The 12,737-nt window shown below is 41.4% G+C and overlaps 1 protein-coding gene across 4 annotated transcripts in view; it reads left to right on the top strand.

Moving 5' to 3' along the window:
- The window catches only part of MICAL3 (microtubule associated monooxygenase, calponin and LIM domain containing 3), a 164,534-nt gene that overhangs the window by 28,760 nt on the left and 123,037 nt on the right, over positions 1-12,737 (top strand). For 3 of the 4 annotated variants that reach the window (XM_019515564.1, XM_019515561.1, XM_019515562.1), the window contains exons 11-17: positions 420-513; positions 1,665-1,812; positions 2,879-3,075; positions 4,620-4,732; positions 5,269-5,331; positions 6,303-6,476; positions 7,679-7,771. In XM_019515564.1, the coding sequence (XP_019371109.1) occupies positions 420-513; positions 1,665-1,812; positions 2,879-3,075; positions 4,620-4,732; positions 5,269-5,331; positions 6,303-6,476; positions 7,679-7,771 (882 nt within the window). Of the gene's footprint in view, positions 1-419; positions 514-1,664; positions 1,813-2,878; positions 3,076-4,619; positions 4,733-5,268; positions 5,332-6,302; positions 6,477-7,678; positions 7,772-9,776; positions 9,944-12,737 lie in introns of those variants that run through there. The other variant, XM_019515563.1, reaches the window with a different exon arrangement.

Below are 12,737 nucleotides of genomic sequence, written 5' to 3'. Positions count from 1 at the left end.
ACAAACTTGTTCTACATTTTAATGTGGTATACCTTTGTGGCTGGTTTCTCTGGCACTTTGATTTGAACATGTGGCATATTAAGCCTTGTCTTGCCATGCTGCATAACAAAGCTTTTAAAAGTGCTGGGGCACAGGGAGTTATTGGACCTCCCCCACACCCACCATGTTTCCTGCCTTGCCATATGTGAAACATCCCAGTGCAGGTGTGGGGAGCCTATTGGATGCCTGTCAGATCAGATACTTTTAAAAGCCTTGCTCTGCTTCCCCACCTGTAGTCCTACAGCTCTTGATAGAATTCTCTGCTGTTTGAACATTGATAAAGAAGGAGAATTTAGTCTTCAAGGAGTATAGCTCTTATTTACATAGACTTCTCTTGCTGCTTGATATGTTGGGCATTCATAATCTTCACACACTTATAGGTGCGGCACTTATACAATAAGGGAGATTTGAAAGACATTCACTTGGAGATAGAGAATTTTGTGAACTCCAGGACACCAAAGCTATCCCGGAATGGTAGGTCCAGTTCATTCTTTCTCTCCTTTGTACGCCTCAGAAGTGAGACAGTGCAGAACATGTACAGCAATGGGGCTGTAGAATTGTCCTCCTCCACTTGAAAAGTGCCCCATTTTTTCAAAAGGCTGGCTTTCCAAACAGTTACATTTTCAACTATAATTAAATCTAAAATAATTCTCCTTGCTATTCTTTAATTTCAGATTTTTATACATAATTTTAAAGAACAGTTTCTGATTACCATCTTGAAGAACTTGCTTTGATTGTGAAAATTCAGCCTGCTCTTGATTTGGTAGCAAAGCCCCCCATTCTATAATGCATATAGAAATGATGGCAGAAAAAATTTATTTTTGTAGATGCTCAAGCTTTCTCTGTTATGAAATGTCATCTTTTTGCTGACTAGATACTGGACTCACACACTGTTTTAGGAATTGGGTGCCCCGCACTAAGAATTTAAATAGTTGTCTAGTCTAACCACTAGAGGGGTTTGTTGAATCTTCCCATGTCTGTAGTCTTTTTGACTAACTGAGCAATATTTGGAATAGGGCTTTACTCGAGTCTTCTGTCTTATTAGTGTACCTTCCTGCCATGGTTGTACAATTACTTAGAGTCTGCATATTTGTTTTTTGGCTTGCACCAGTGCCACTTGGATCTGTAATCTTGTCAGATCTTTTAGGTAGGCAAGGCACGACAGGTACAGGTCAGTACATTGACTGGAGGTATTCAAGATAAATGGAAGTGCTGCAGAAAGCAGTTAGAAATTCCACTATCTGAAATGTGATATCCAGGTTTCAGGGAACATTAGGCTGCTGCAAGTCTTTTGGATGAAACTTAAAACAAGATCTTGGAGCCATCTTAAATTTTCTGAGATTTTTCAGAAGAGCCAGGTTGAACTGCCCAAATTGCAGCTTGAGTAATTACTTTCCATCAGAATAAAGCCCTTCCCCTGCACTAAACAGGATAAGGCATTCATCACTTCTTGCCCTAAATAAAATAATCTCTTGTAAGTTGTCTCTGGTACAGGGAGGCTGCTGTTCCCATCTAGAAATCCTTTCTCAGGGTTTGAGAGTCCTATAATATATATGTCATGTGATATACTTGGTGAAAGATGCAATATAAATCGCAACCTTTTAAAATCATAATGTTTCTTTCAGAGTCAGTAGCTCGCTCTAGTAAATTGCTAAATTGGTGCCAGAGACAGACTGATGGGTACTCCGGTGTGAATGTAACAGATCTCACAATATCATGGAAGAGCGGTCTAGCATTATGTGCCATTATCCATAGATACCGTCCTGACTTGATGTAAGTGACTGACTGTTTTACTAGAACAAGGAAATTGCAACCAATATAGGGGCAGATTTGCAAATATTTTGGAGGATGGTGTTAAAAAACAATGACATTGTGGTATGTGGGGAAAATAAACTGAAATAATTCAAATTAGACTTAATAAAATCTAATGTAGAATGATTCACTTGTAAGGGAAAAGGGCTGTAATGGTTTGAATATTGGGCAAAGTTTCACTTGCTCTTTTAGAACATTTGATCAAATCATTCCAAATTGTTAGTGACTGAAATACATTATCACCCAACAGCTCTTTACCAGCCTAAGTGAATTTAGTCAATTTAATTCATAGTTGACTTACTGCTGTAACCTTTTTTTACATAGCTGCCTTATTAGCTAAGCCATTTGAAGTAGCTTTTCAGTTCTAGAAAAGGTCTTCTCTAATCTGAATTGACATGCAGTAGGGAATCTAACACTGCTACGGTTTGTGCAATACCCTTTTATGTAGATACTACCCAGTTAAGCTGCAAGAATAAAAATGTGCCCAAATCCTATAATTTGCAAAAAGAAAAACTTTGGAAGGTGGAAGTGCCAGCAAAAACTCTGGTATTATGATGAAGGTCTAAAATGACTTCAGGTTCCTACTGAGATATTATCAAAGAGAAATTCTCTCATGTCAAATGGTGAAGATATGTTAATGGAGAATTGTGTAAAACAAACTAAGCAGTTATTCTGTCCTGTCTCTTAGTAGTTACATTTCTGTTGGTGTACTAAAGTTAGGCAGAAGGGAGGGTAGTTTTGCACCTTATAAACTAACAAAAGTAGATAAATATATATGTAGCACAAGCTTTTGTGGGCTGAAACTTACTCTATCAGATGCTCTGTACTGAGGTTAGCACACCCAGTTAGCAGGCTGTCTATTAACAGCACTGTAATTAAAAAAAAAAAAAAAAAAGCACGATGACAGGACAGTTGAAAAAAAGGGTACTTGACAGTTTCTTAGTGAAAGCTGGACAGCACTGCCTTTCCTATCAAAACAAACCATACGCACCTTGATGCATGTCGTCTTTTTCCCTGCCCCTTGCAGAGACTTCAATTCTCTGGATGAGCACAATGTGGAGAAGAATAACCAGCTGGCATTCGACATAGCTGAAAAGGAGTTTGGAATTTCTCCTATCATGACTGGAAAGGAAATGGCATCTGTTGGGGATCCAGATAAACTGTCCATGGTGATGTACCTCACACAGTTCTATGAAATGTTCAAGGATACCATCCCTTCCAGTGGTGAGGCACTTCAGAGTAAATCATTTAGATTTTGGTTATGGCTGCTGTATACAAGTTGTCTGCTTCAACTTACTTTGTGTTCCACCTAGAAAGAGCTCGTGTTGGTTGCTTATTGGGTTCATATTTAAAAAAATCACCATTCTGTTCGTGCTAACAAGTGCCCTCCTGGCAGTATGAGGAGCCAGAACAAGGATTTAAGATGTCAGTCCATTTTGTCCTCCTTCCTGAAAGTGGACGGCAGACTGCTGTGTGTGAAGTTAGCAACCTTGTTGTTTCTGGTGGCATGTGTTGTTACCTGAATAAACAGAGAGGGAACAGAGACAGAAAGGCTACCCAGACTTTAATTCAGCTTCTTTCATCAGTGCTGAACTTTGATTTAGCACTAATAAACAACTTCACTCCTTCCTTGTTGCTATTGAGTGCTGATGCCTCATTGCTGGCATGATCCTGCTTGCCAGTCAGCATGTAGTACTGGTGTTAATTTTGGAAAGTGTGACAGCATTTTAATTGCTGGTGTACACAAAGTCCAAACAATTTAACTTCTGTTTAATGGAAAGAGAGTCTGAGGGATCTTATTTTTATGAACTAGAATTAAAACATGGAGTCACGTAACCCAAGTCTTAACCACACTATTAAATTCTAAAAATAATGGTTGAAGCTTTTTTCCTGGATTCTGAGGACCTAAAGCAGAATCAACCCTCAATACAAGGCTGTCCAACTGACAGGCCTCATGCAGCCCTCAAGGGGTTAATATGAAGCCCATGAGTTGCTACCTGGCCACTGCTCCCTATTGCTCTGGCTGCAAAAGCAGCTGGGGGATCTAGCCCTTCCCTCTGGCTTCTGTTTTCTGTGCCTGTCCCAGGTGGTGGCACTGCGTGTGAGAGCTGGCAGTGCAGTGCAGTGCAGTGAGGGAGCCTGCAGCTGGTGAGTTGGGGAAGAGGAGGCACACATTGGAGTGGTTGCTCAGGTGCCTGATGTAGTGGTGATGGCATGCATGGTGTCTGGGGAACTGCCAGCATAGCGGAGCAGTGAAGGAGACTGTCCACATGAGCAGTGGAGCAATGGTGGGGGCTGCCTGTGTGCATTAGGGGGCAGGGCCTGTCCACTTGTGCCAAATGGTGCAGGGGTCAGGGTGGTCACCTGGCTCACACTATTATGGCTTGCATGGGATGTACTCCACAGCCATTTTGAAGTTGGACAGCTTTGCAGACGTACCCTTATTTAAAGTATACAACTTTATTGAAGAATGTTTGGTGTTATTTAAATACACACTTTTTATTAATGTAAAATACAGCGTGCATCTGCTCATGACTCTTTTTACTAACATTGATTATGCTCGTCTACAAATATGGAAGTAATCAAAGTATACTCGGACAATCCTGAGTGCTTTTGTCAAATGGTCATAAAGTGGTTCATTTTGAAGTTCTAAGAGACTTAAAGGCATCGAGTTCGAGTGAGTTGAATCCCTTGACTATTTTGTGGCTATTGCTAATTGTATACAGTTTTCCTCTGTGTTTAGTAATATCGCCTGTTTTTCTTTATAGATAATCTGGACCTGAATGCAGAAGAGAAAGCTGCACTAATTGCCAGCACAAAGTCTCCAATCTCTTTTCTTAGCAAACTGGGCCAGAGTATCTCTCGGAAACGCATGCCAAAGGTAGCCATATCTTACCCTCTGTAACCCTGAAATAACTAGTGCTTGCCAGGCTGTAAATGTGTGCTTGAAAAGTGCGTGCGTATGTGTGTACACCCACCCTATAATCCCACAGGTCATTGGTTTCCCTGTAGCTGTAGCACTAAACACAGAATGTGTATTGTCAGTCCATGAAATGCTTGATTGAAACTATTTCAGCATGACTTGGGAATTTTGGGTTGGACAGAGTGTGAAAAGAAAGTGTGAGCATCCTAGGAAGAGAGTTGGTTTGAGGCTGGTAGCTTGAGTCCAAAGCATCACCTGTTGGTTCTTCTCCCAACTAACTGAATTTCCATGATGGACAGTTTCAGATGATAAGGTTTGGTTCCTTAAGTGAAGACTAGTAAGTGCAGGGGAACCCCTTTTTGTTTACAGGTGGAAAATAAGCATAGGGAATTGACCTGTTCTAATATAAATATTTGTGTAATGCACTGACAAGACTTGCTGTGGGCCAGAGAGAAAAAGTTGTACAAGTATCTGGATGCTTTTTTCTTTTGTAGGACAAAAAGGAGAAAGAACTGGATGGTGCAGGAAAGAGGAGAAAGACCAGCCAGTCAGAAGATGTAAGTAGAAAAGTAGACAAAATACTCAAGGAAAAAGTACACAATAGAGTGGAAACAGGAAACCTAGCCTTATCTAATATGATATCTCCTGAATTGAAGTTGATCCTAGTAGGAGCTTACAGTTGTCATATTTGTACCAAATATAATTCTGGCTTCTAAGAAACAAAAATAAGGCAATATAAATGTAATGTTCTTAACAGATCCTTCTTTTGTTTTCTTACAGTTTCGTGACTTGGTTAGGGCAGTAAGGAATGTCATGGTTTTAGGCTACAGAGGTACAATAGTGTCAGCAATTCTGTTCAAACTGAAACTAGAGCTTGAATTTTCTTGGGAGCGACGGCAATGTTAGTGTACATATAGGGAGTGGGAGAGTGTGTATAATACACATGTGCACACACCCATACTTAGAGTATGCATGTCCAGATAGATGATACTTCTGAGATGAAGGCTTCCACTTGGTGTTCTAATTCAGTGCTTAAGAATGGCTCATTGCTTTATGACAGGGGTGTCAATCATCTGGCTCATGGAGGCAGGTTATATGCCCCATGAGGTTTCTCATGGTCTGTGAGAGACCCACCTCTGGATCTGTTCCTCGGGGCCAGAAATTTGGTAGTAGGACAAGTAGCAGTGGCATTAACCCCTATGACTGCCAGAATTTGCCAGTGCTGTTGGCCTGTGAAAAGCCCTGTGGGATAGATCCTTGCTTGGCAAATGAGTTTGACATCCCTGCGTCATGCCAACAGATTTGTGAGTCTTCTGAACTATAGATATTTCAATAGAAAATAACATCAGTAGTATTAAACAAGGTTGAAAGTAAATGGAGGAGGATGATGAGTGGACAAGAAAAGCATGAATTTGGAAATGTGGGTTAATGGATTTGGCTGCTGTGGTGTTGAACTGCAGAAGTCTCCTTTTAAATGAAAAAAGCAAGTTAAAGCTTCCATTTACTTTAGTTTTTACTGGTTTGGTAGGAGGAAGTCCCACGAAGCTACCGAGAGGAGAGACCCACGCTTGTGAGTGCCCTGACAGAGAGAAGAATTGATGCCTCCATTGGGAATCAGAACAAAGTGAAGTCCATGGCAACCCAGCTGCTGGCCAAATTTGAGGAGAATGCACCTGTGCAGTCCACAGGCCTACGGAGACAGGTAGAAGATGGTTTGATGCTTATAGACCTAAAATTCAGCCAACAAGTTTTTTCACCTGTACTGGTATGGTAGAAACCCTTTGTTTTCAGGAGGATGTGGAGAAATGTCGTAGGAATGAGGGTAGCAAAAAGATGCACTGTTATAGACTCAATGGTGAGATTTTGCATTTCTCCCTCAGTGTATGCTCTTGTTAAGTGAAGGTAAATGCTACTTCAGGGAATAGGAATCCAAGAGACTTGGGGATTTAAAGAATATAGTACTTAATTATTAGGAGTATAGTGGCAAAAAGCGTATACCTTTTGTTTTGAATTTAGCCTCCTGCTACCACAAGCACAGTGTTACAACCTGTTTTGCAAACTCATTGATCTCTATGGTACACATGGCTTAGATTTTTTTACTCCCACTATTCTGACTGAAAAACTCTTCCAGAGCCTTACTGCTCTTACACTTAAGAACCTTCTTCTGTTTTCCAGCGTGAATATATTTATGGATGGTTTATAAACATCTGCTCTTGTGAACAAAAGTTAGATTCTTAATGGTATTTAGGCACCTGGGATTTTTGCCTAGGGTAGATCTCCTGTATTATTCCTTGTGGTGCCTTTTGTCTGGATATTAAGGCCACCATCTGGACTTTGTGTACAGTGTAGTTACTGCTGTGATTTCTGTGTAGTTTCAGTATACACAAGCTATCTTTAATTTACCTAGAGTGGATACTCCTAGCAGTGTAGCTACAACAGCACTGAGCTCTGTGCTGCCATAGTTAGACCACTACCAGTACTTAAATCTAGCAGGGGTGTGTCTGTTATGCTGCAGTCTCAGCTGTGACTAATGGGAACTGTTCTACAGTTGCATACAGGAATCTAGGTCTGGAAGGGGTCTTCTGGTCCATTTTAATTTTATTCCCCCACATGTTTCCTAAGCACTGTGTACTGTTCACACGGAACAAGGAAAACGCTGAAAACAAAAGGAAGGTGCTGAAGGAATCTTAAAATTCCCCATTTTTGTTTATATTTCATTTGTTTGTTTTTCATATATTTTGTATTTTACTTGATAACTAATTCTTCCCTACTCCATTTTTTTCCTCCCAACTGTGTGCGTCTCATTTTGTCTCCCAATCCTTTGTGGCTTTCTTTGAGTTTCTTCTGCTATTTTTTTCTTCCTCCATGATCCATCTCACCTTCCTTATGACCTGCATGTGACAGCCTGTCCTGCCTTACCAAGGACGTGTTCTCAACCAGCCATCCTACAGACAGCGAGAGCAAGGCCGCCTTGCTCCTATGCCTCAGTGGAAACAGGTAAACAAACCAGATGAATCTGATATGACTTCCACGCCTTGTACCAGTTTTCAGTACCTACTGCTTTCTGCCTTTTAATTCAACATTTTTCTACATCATTTTGCAAAGGCCTTTGTTTGGATTGATTTGACTAATACTGAACGAGGTTGAGATCTCTCTCTAGGAGTGACCACAGGGTTTAGTGTTTCAATAAGGCTAGCAGTCAAAATTCCTCTCCTTCCTTCCTCATCCCCCTAGCACCAGTTCCAGCTTATTCCCTCAGGCTGTTAGTGGATATTTTTGCAGGAATTTTGCCTTCAAAGAGAGCTGAGTATAGACCTCCAGAGTAGAATGCTATCAGCATGAAATATGAGGAGTCCCTGGAACATATCTTGAGTTTCCATTTAGAAAAGTAGAAATTACTCAAGAAACTCTCCCAGCAGTTGGAGCTGAATGAATCATTCGTACTGGTGTATGTGGTAGAAAGTAAAAATGCTCCCTCCATAATTTTTTTGCTGAATATCCAGGCTTGCTGTTCCTGTCATATGTTTTCTCTGCTCTGCTGCTTCAGGAGCTTTCTTAATCACTGGGGTTTGTCTTTTTCCTGTTTGGCAAAATTCCTAGTGAGACCACTTCCAGATTTGACGGAAATCTCAATTTCTTTAAACTGAGAATTTCTAAGCATTCTTTCCCTGCCTGTTCCCCATCTCCAGAGCAAAGTGCTGTCTTACTGAAAATTAAAAGACCTTTGCATTTTCTATCATATGGTAGGCCAGAATGGGGAGCCTCAGAAGAAAGACTATTAGGGGTCAAATTTTGCATTTTCTCATTTATAGTCTGTGCTTCCTGTTCTTACAGTTGACATTCTTTCAGCTCTGCAGCCTAAAATGTTAGGCTCTTAATCTACTCTCTTTACAGACAGGTAGGGTTACTAATCATGGTGACTTCCTCTGGTTCTCCTAATTGCCAGTACAACTGGCCTCATCACCTCCATGAGGATATACAAAGATGTAGACACTTACATCTAGCATCTCTATCAGTTTCTTATCACAATCTGATAAGAACACCTTTTTGAGACAGGAAGAGAAGAAACCAGTTTGGTTCATTTCCTCCAAATCTGTGGATTAACAGTGAACTCTTTAAAACAGCAACAACAAAAAATACCTTGGCTCAAGCCATATCTTACCTTGAAGTTATTTACTATCATCAATACCAGGTGTTCTTAAGGTTTCTCTCCAAGAAAAGAGAACCAAATGGGAGGAATTATGCCTCATGGAAGCTTCATCAACAGCTTCACTTTTAAATTTGCATGTATAGGTTTCCTGATTCTGCTTGCTCAGTTTTTGTCTCCCAGACAATTTAGAAAGAAATCCCATTGTCACCAGTGGTTCAAGTAAATTGGGGCCAGTGGAACCCTATGTAGACAGCAGTGTAACAGGTTTTTTTGCTATACCAATTTTGATCACTTAACCTTTTATTTTTTTCATCAGGCGTAACTATTTCTAGAGTAACAACCAGAAACTTGTATACACATAGCCCCTGAATTTTATGCTTGACCTTTACTGGCCTTTTCCTGAATAGCTTTCTTCATGCATAAGTTCTTAACTAGACTTGAGGCATCCCTTGGAAAATGTTGGCTTTTAGCTTTCATTTGTTTCTTGACTATGGAAAAATAAGAGAGCAATTCTTCTCTTGCGAAGAACTCAGAAAGACCACAACAGGTCACAATGTTTTTGACACTGTGGATTCCTATTTGAAATCTCTGGGTTTATTCTGTGAATCATGTATAGTTGTTTGCACATTTTAACAGTACTAATGCTTCACAGCACCCTGGCGCACCCTTTAAAGGATCTCAAGACACTCTGGTTGCAAATCACTGTTTTATAGTTGAGAGAAGGAGAGCTTCTTGGGTCTAGCTTTTGGGTTGGGCTTTCTATGCTGGCAGTTGAGATGGAGAAGGAGAATATACATTGTGTTTCGTGAAGCAAAATCTTAAGAGTCATTTGTGTTGTCATCCATTCTCCAGGAAATGAGGAAATGGCTGGCCTGGGGAAACAAATCTTCTCAGTTTCCACTTGCAGAAAGACAAAAGCCCTAGGATTGTTTTAACAGGAGCATTGTCTCTGTGTTGACTTGGAAGATCAAACTGAGACAAGAAGCCAACTAGGTTGGCTCCTAATGATGAGGAGCTCCTTGGCAGAAATTTTTGCTGCAGGAAGTTCTGAAGAGACAACTTGTTATGCTACTGAAGAAGTTTTCTGGCTACTGGGGACTCCTAACTGAATTGATATTTCCCGGACCACAGAATGATGATGAGGCTAGGGATCAAATGATGAGGCTAGGGTTCCAGCCTGTTGCTGGAGCAGCTGTATGGAATACAACCACTACCTACAGGATCTTTGGAGGACTGTGGTTACTAAAATGAGCCACTATTGGATATAGAAGAAGCAGAGTCATCTTCTCAACAGCCGCCAGAGCTCATAGGAGGTATCTTGTGAGCTGTGTGACTGACATGGTTTAACAAATGTCTTTTACTGTGGTGAGTGCCCAGCAGAAGAGCAAAGGAACAAATCTGAAAGCAAAATGGTTTCCTTATAGCTGAGGAAAAACAGGTGGTCTGGGAATCATTGAATACCATTGCCAGTGGGCAGAATGAACTGGTGAGCTTTCCAGAAAAGGAAAGCAGTCTTTTTCCCAGTGATTGTTAGATATGGTCCCCTATCTTGAAGCTGCTTGGCAGAGGAAAACTCCAACAGCCACAAAGTGAGATGTAGGAGAGAAAACTAGAGAATCACATAAGAGGAAGTCTGCTGTTGATAAAACACTTGCATCTGTCCTGGTCTGTTATCGGTTGGTATCTGTCGGGTGGACTGCCTTGGTAATACTCCACAACAGCCAAGGCCAACCTCTGTTCTGCCCTGTGGCTGAAAAGCTTATAGTTGGCCAGCAGTTTCAATCAGGATGAGATGTGAAATGGTCTTTCGTTAGTTTTTTTTTCTGGAGAGGAAATATTCTGGGTGAGGTGGGGGACAGGAGTCCCAATAATGGCTGTTTTGAAGCAATTTTTCTTTTTGTTACTTGACCGTATGCCACCAAAGCCCTTCATATGTGTAAAGGGCTAACTTCACAGGTGGTCTGATCCCTTCTTACTCATCCCTGAGGTGTTTCGGTGGAAAAAAATCTACGTCTAGAAGCAGAGAGAGTAGTTGAGGGAAGTGCAGTTGTAAAAGGCATAAAATTGTTCCTGCTTCAGGGTTCTGACTTGTTAAACTGTGGACCTTCAAGTACCCAATTAGATGAAAATCTTTCCTGCCTGCTCTGCTTCAATACCTAGCCCGTCCTGCATTTTCTGCATGATCTGGACTAGATGTGGTTGGATGATGTGTGCCATAGGGCTATGATGACATATCCATAATTCTGCTGTAGGAGTTGCAGCAACTTATTTTGATTTCACAGCCGCTAATAATGTATAAGATGAAGCAGTATGTGTGCAGTGTCTCATGGATAGTAGTTTCATTTGGATTTTTTTGTGGTGAGGTTTATCAAGTGAACTCCTAATTCTGTAAAATACATTATGTAGCTTTTGTCGTACAACTTTCCAAGCCAGTTTGGCTGTCTGTGAGGAGAGAGACTCATGTCAATGACAACTGGAACAATAGAAAGAAGTATGGTCTATCACAGGGGTTGGCAACCCCTGGCACATATGCCAAGGCATGGGATACAAAGGCATTTTGCTTGGCAGGTGTGCCTTTGTTGTGGCAGTGCAGCCTCAGCTCCTTCTCCACCATTCACCCAAAGATAAAGTCCCTGACAATTTCCTTTGTCTGCCTGGAAGTATGCGTGCACCTGCCACCAGCAACAAGCCAAGACAGGGCTCCACAGACCTCAGTGCAGTGGCTTGCAATCTTCCGGCCACCTGCTGCAAGCAGCCTGGGCTCCATGGTGGGTGTCAGGGGCCTGCCCTGAGCCCTGGCCAGCTGTAGTAGGCTGCTGGGAGGCTGCAAGCTCCTGCACCAAGATCTGCAGAGCCCAAGCCTGGCTTGTTGCTGGTGGCGGGTACACAAGTGCCTCGGGGCAGATGGCAGGGAAGGGGCCAGGGGTGCACTACACAACAAAGATCGGGCCCCTTGTGGCTCCCCTGCTATCTGCCCCGGCATACCTATATCTTACAAGTTGAGATTGTACTGTTTTGGCACCCTGGTCTATCGGGAAGATGTCCTTACTCTGTGTTGATGATGGTGAACTATTGTAGTCTATTAAAATTAATTTTGTCCTGGGTTTCCAGGCTCTCATCTTGTGGTCATTCAGCAGTTCTCTTCATAGATCTATTAATAGCATCAAGGTATGTGTGTGATACACCAGTGAGTTTGCACTTGGGTATATAATGTATGCTTATATAGTGGAGGTTGCATGTTTGCTTGCTTTCTGTGCAAAAGTCTACTATGTATTTGGAGGCCTGACATTTTTCCTTTTAGGATGGTCAACTGGAGGAGATAGAGTTGTAAAAACATGCTTCCATAATTTCACAAGAACTCAGATCCTGAAGACATGCAATTACTGAGCTGATGAGATGACCAGGGTTCATCAGGAGCTGAGATATCAAGTGAATGCCAACTTCAGTTTCCATATGATCTATCTGGTTGTTTTTAGTACTCAAATTTCTGTTTGCATTTGGTTACTTTTTCTTCTTTTCCACAGTCTTTTTGTCTTTGTATACACAGAAATGTATTTTACTGAAGGGCTGGGTTTATGCCCATTCCACTGTGCATTGTTTGGTGTCTGTTATATTTTGCTACCGGGAAACAAATATGTAACTTTTCCTTTCAGATCTCAAATTCTCATTAGTTAGATGCTACAGGTACTTTTATTAGTAAAGCATCTATTTCACATGTACTTGGCAGATGAGGCAAAAGAAAGGCAAAAACCAAGAAAGAGATCAAGCATGGGGGGGGGGGGGGGGAGGGGGAAAATAAAAGGGCTAAAAAAA

Source organism: Gavialis gangeticus, unplaced genomic scaffold (genome assembly GCF_001723915.1).
Source record: "Gavialis gangeticus isolate Ggan-Ray unplaced genomic scaffold, GavGan_comp1, whole genome shotgun sequence".
Classification (NCBI taxonomy): Eukaryota; Metazoa; Chordata; order Crocodylia; family Gavialidae; genus Gavialis; species Gavialis gangeticus.
The sequence above is the reverse complement of the archived record's forward strand: the minus strand, read 5'-3'. Positions and strand labels throughout refer to the sequence as shown.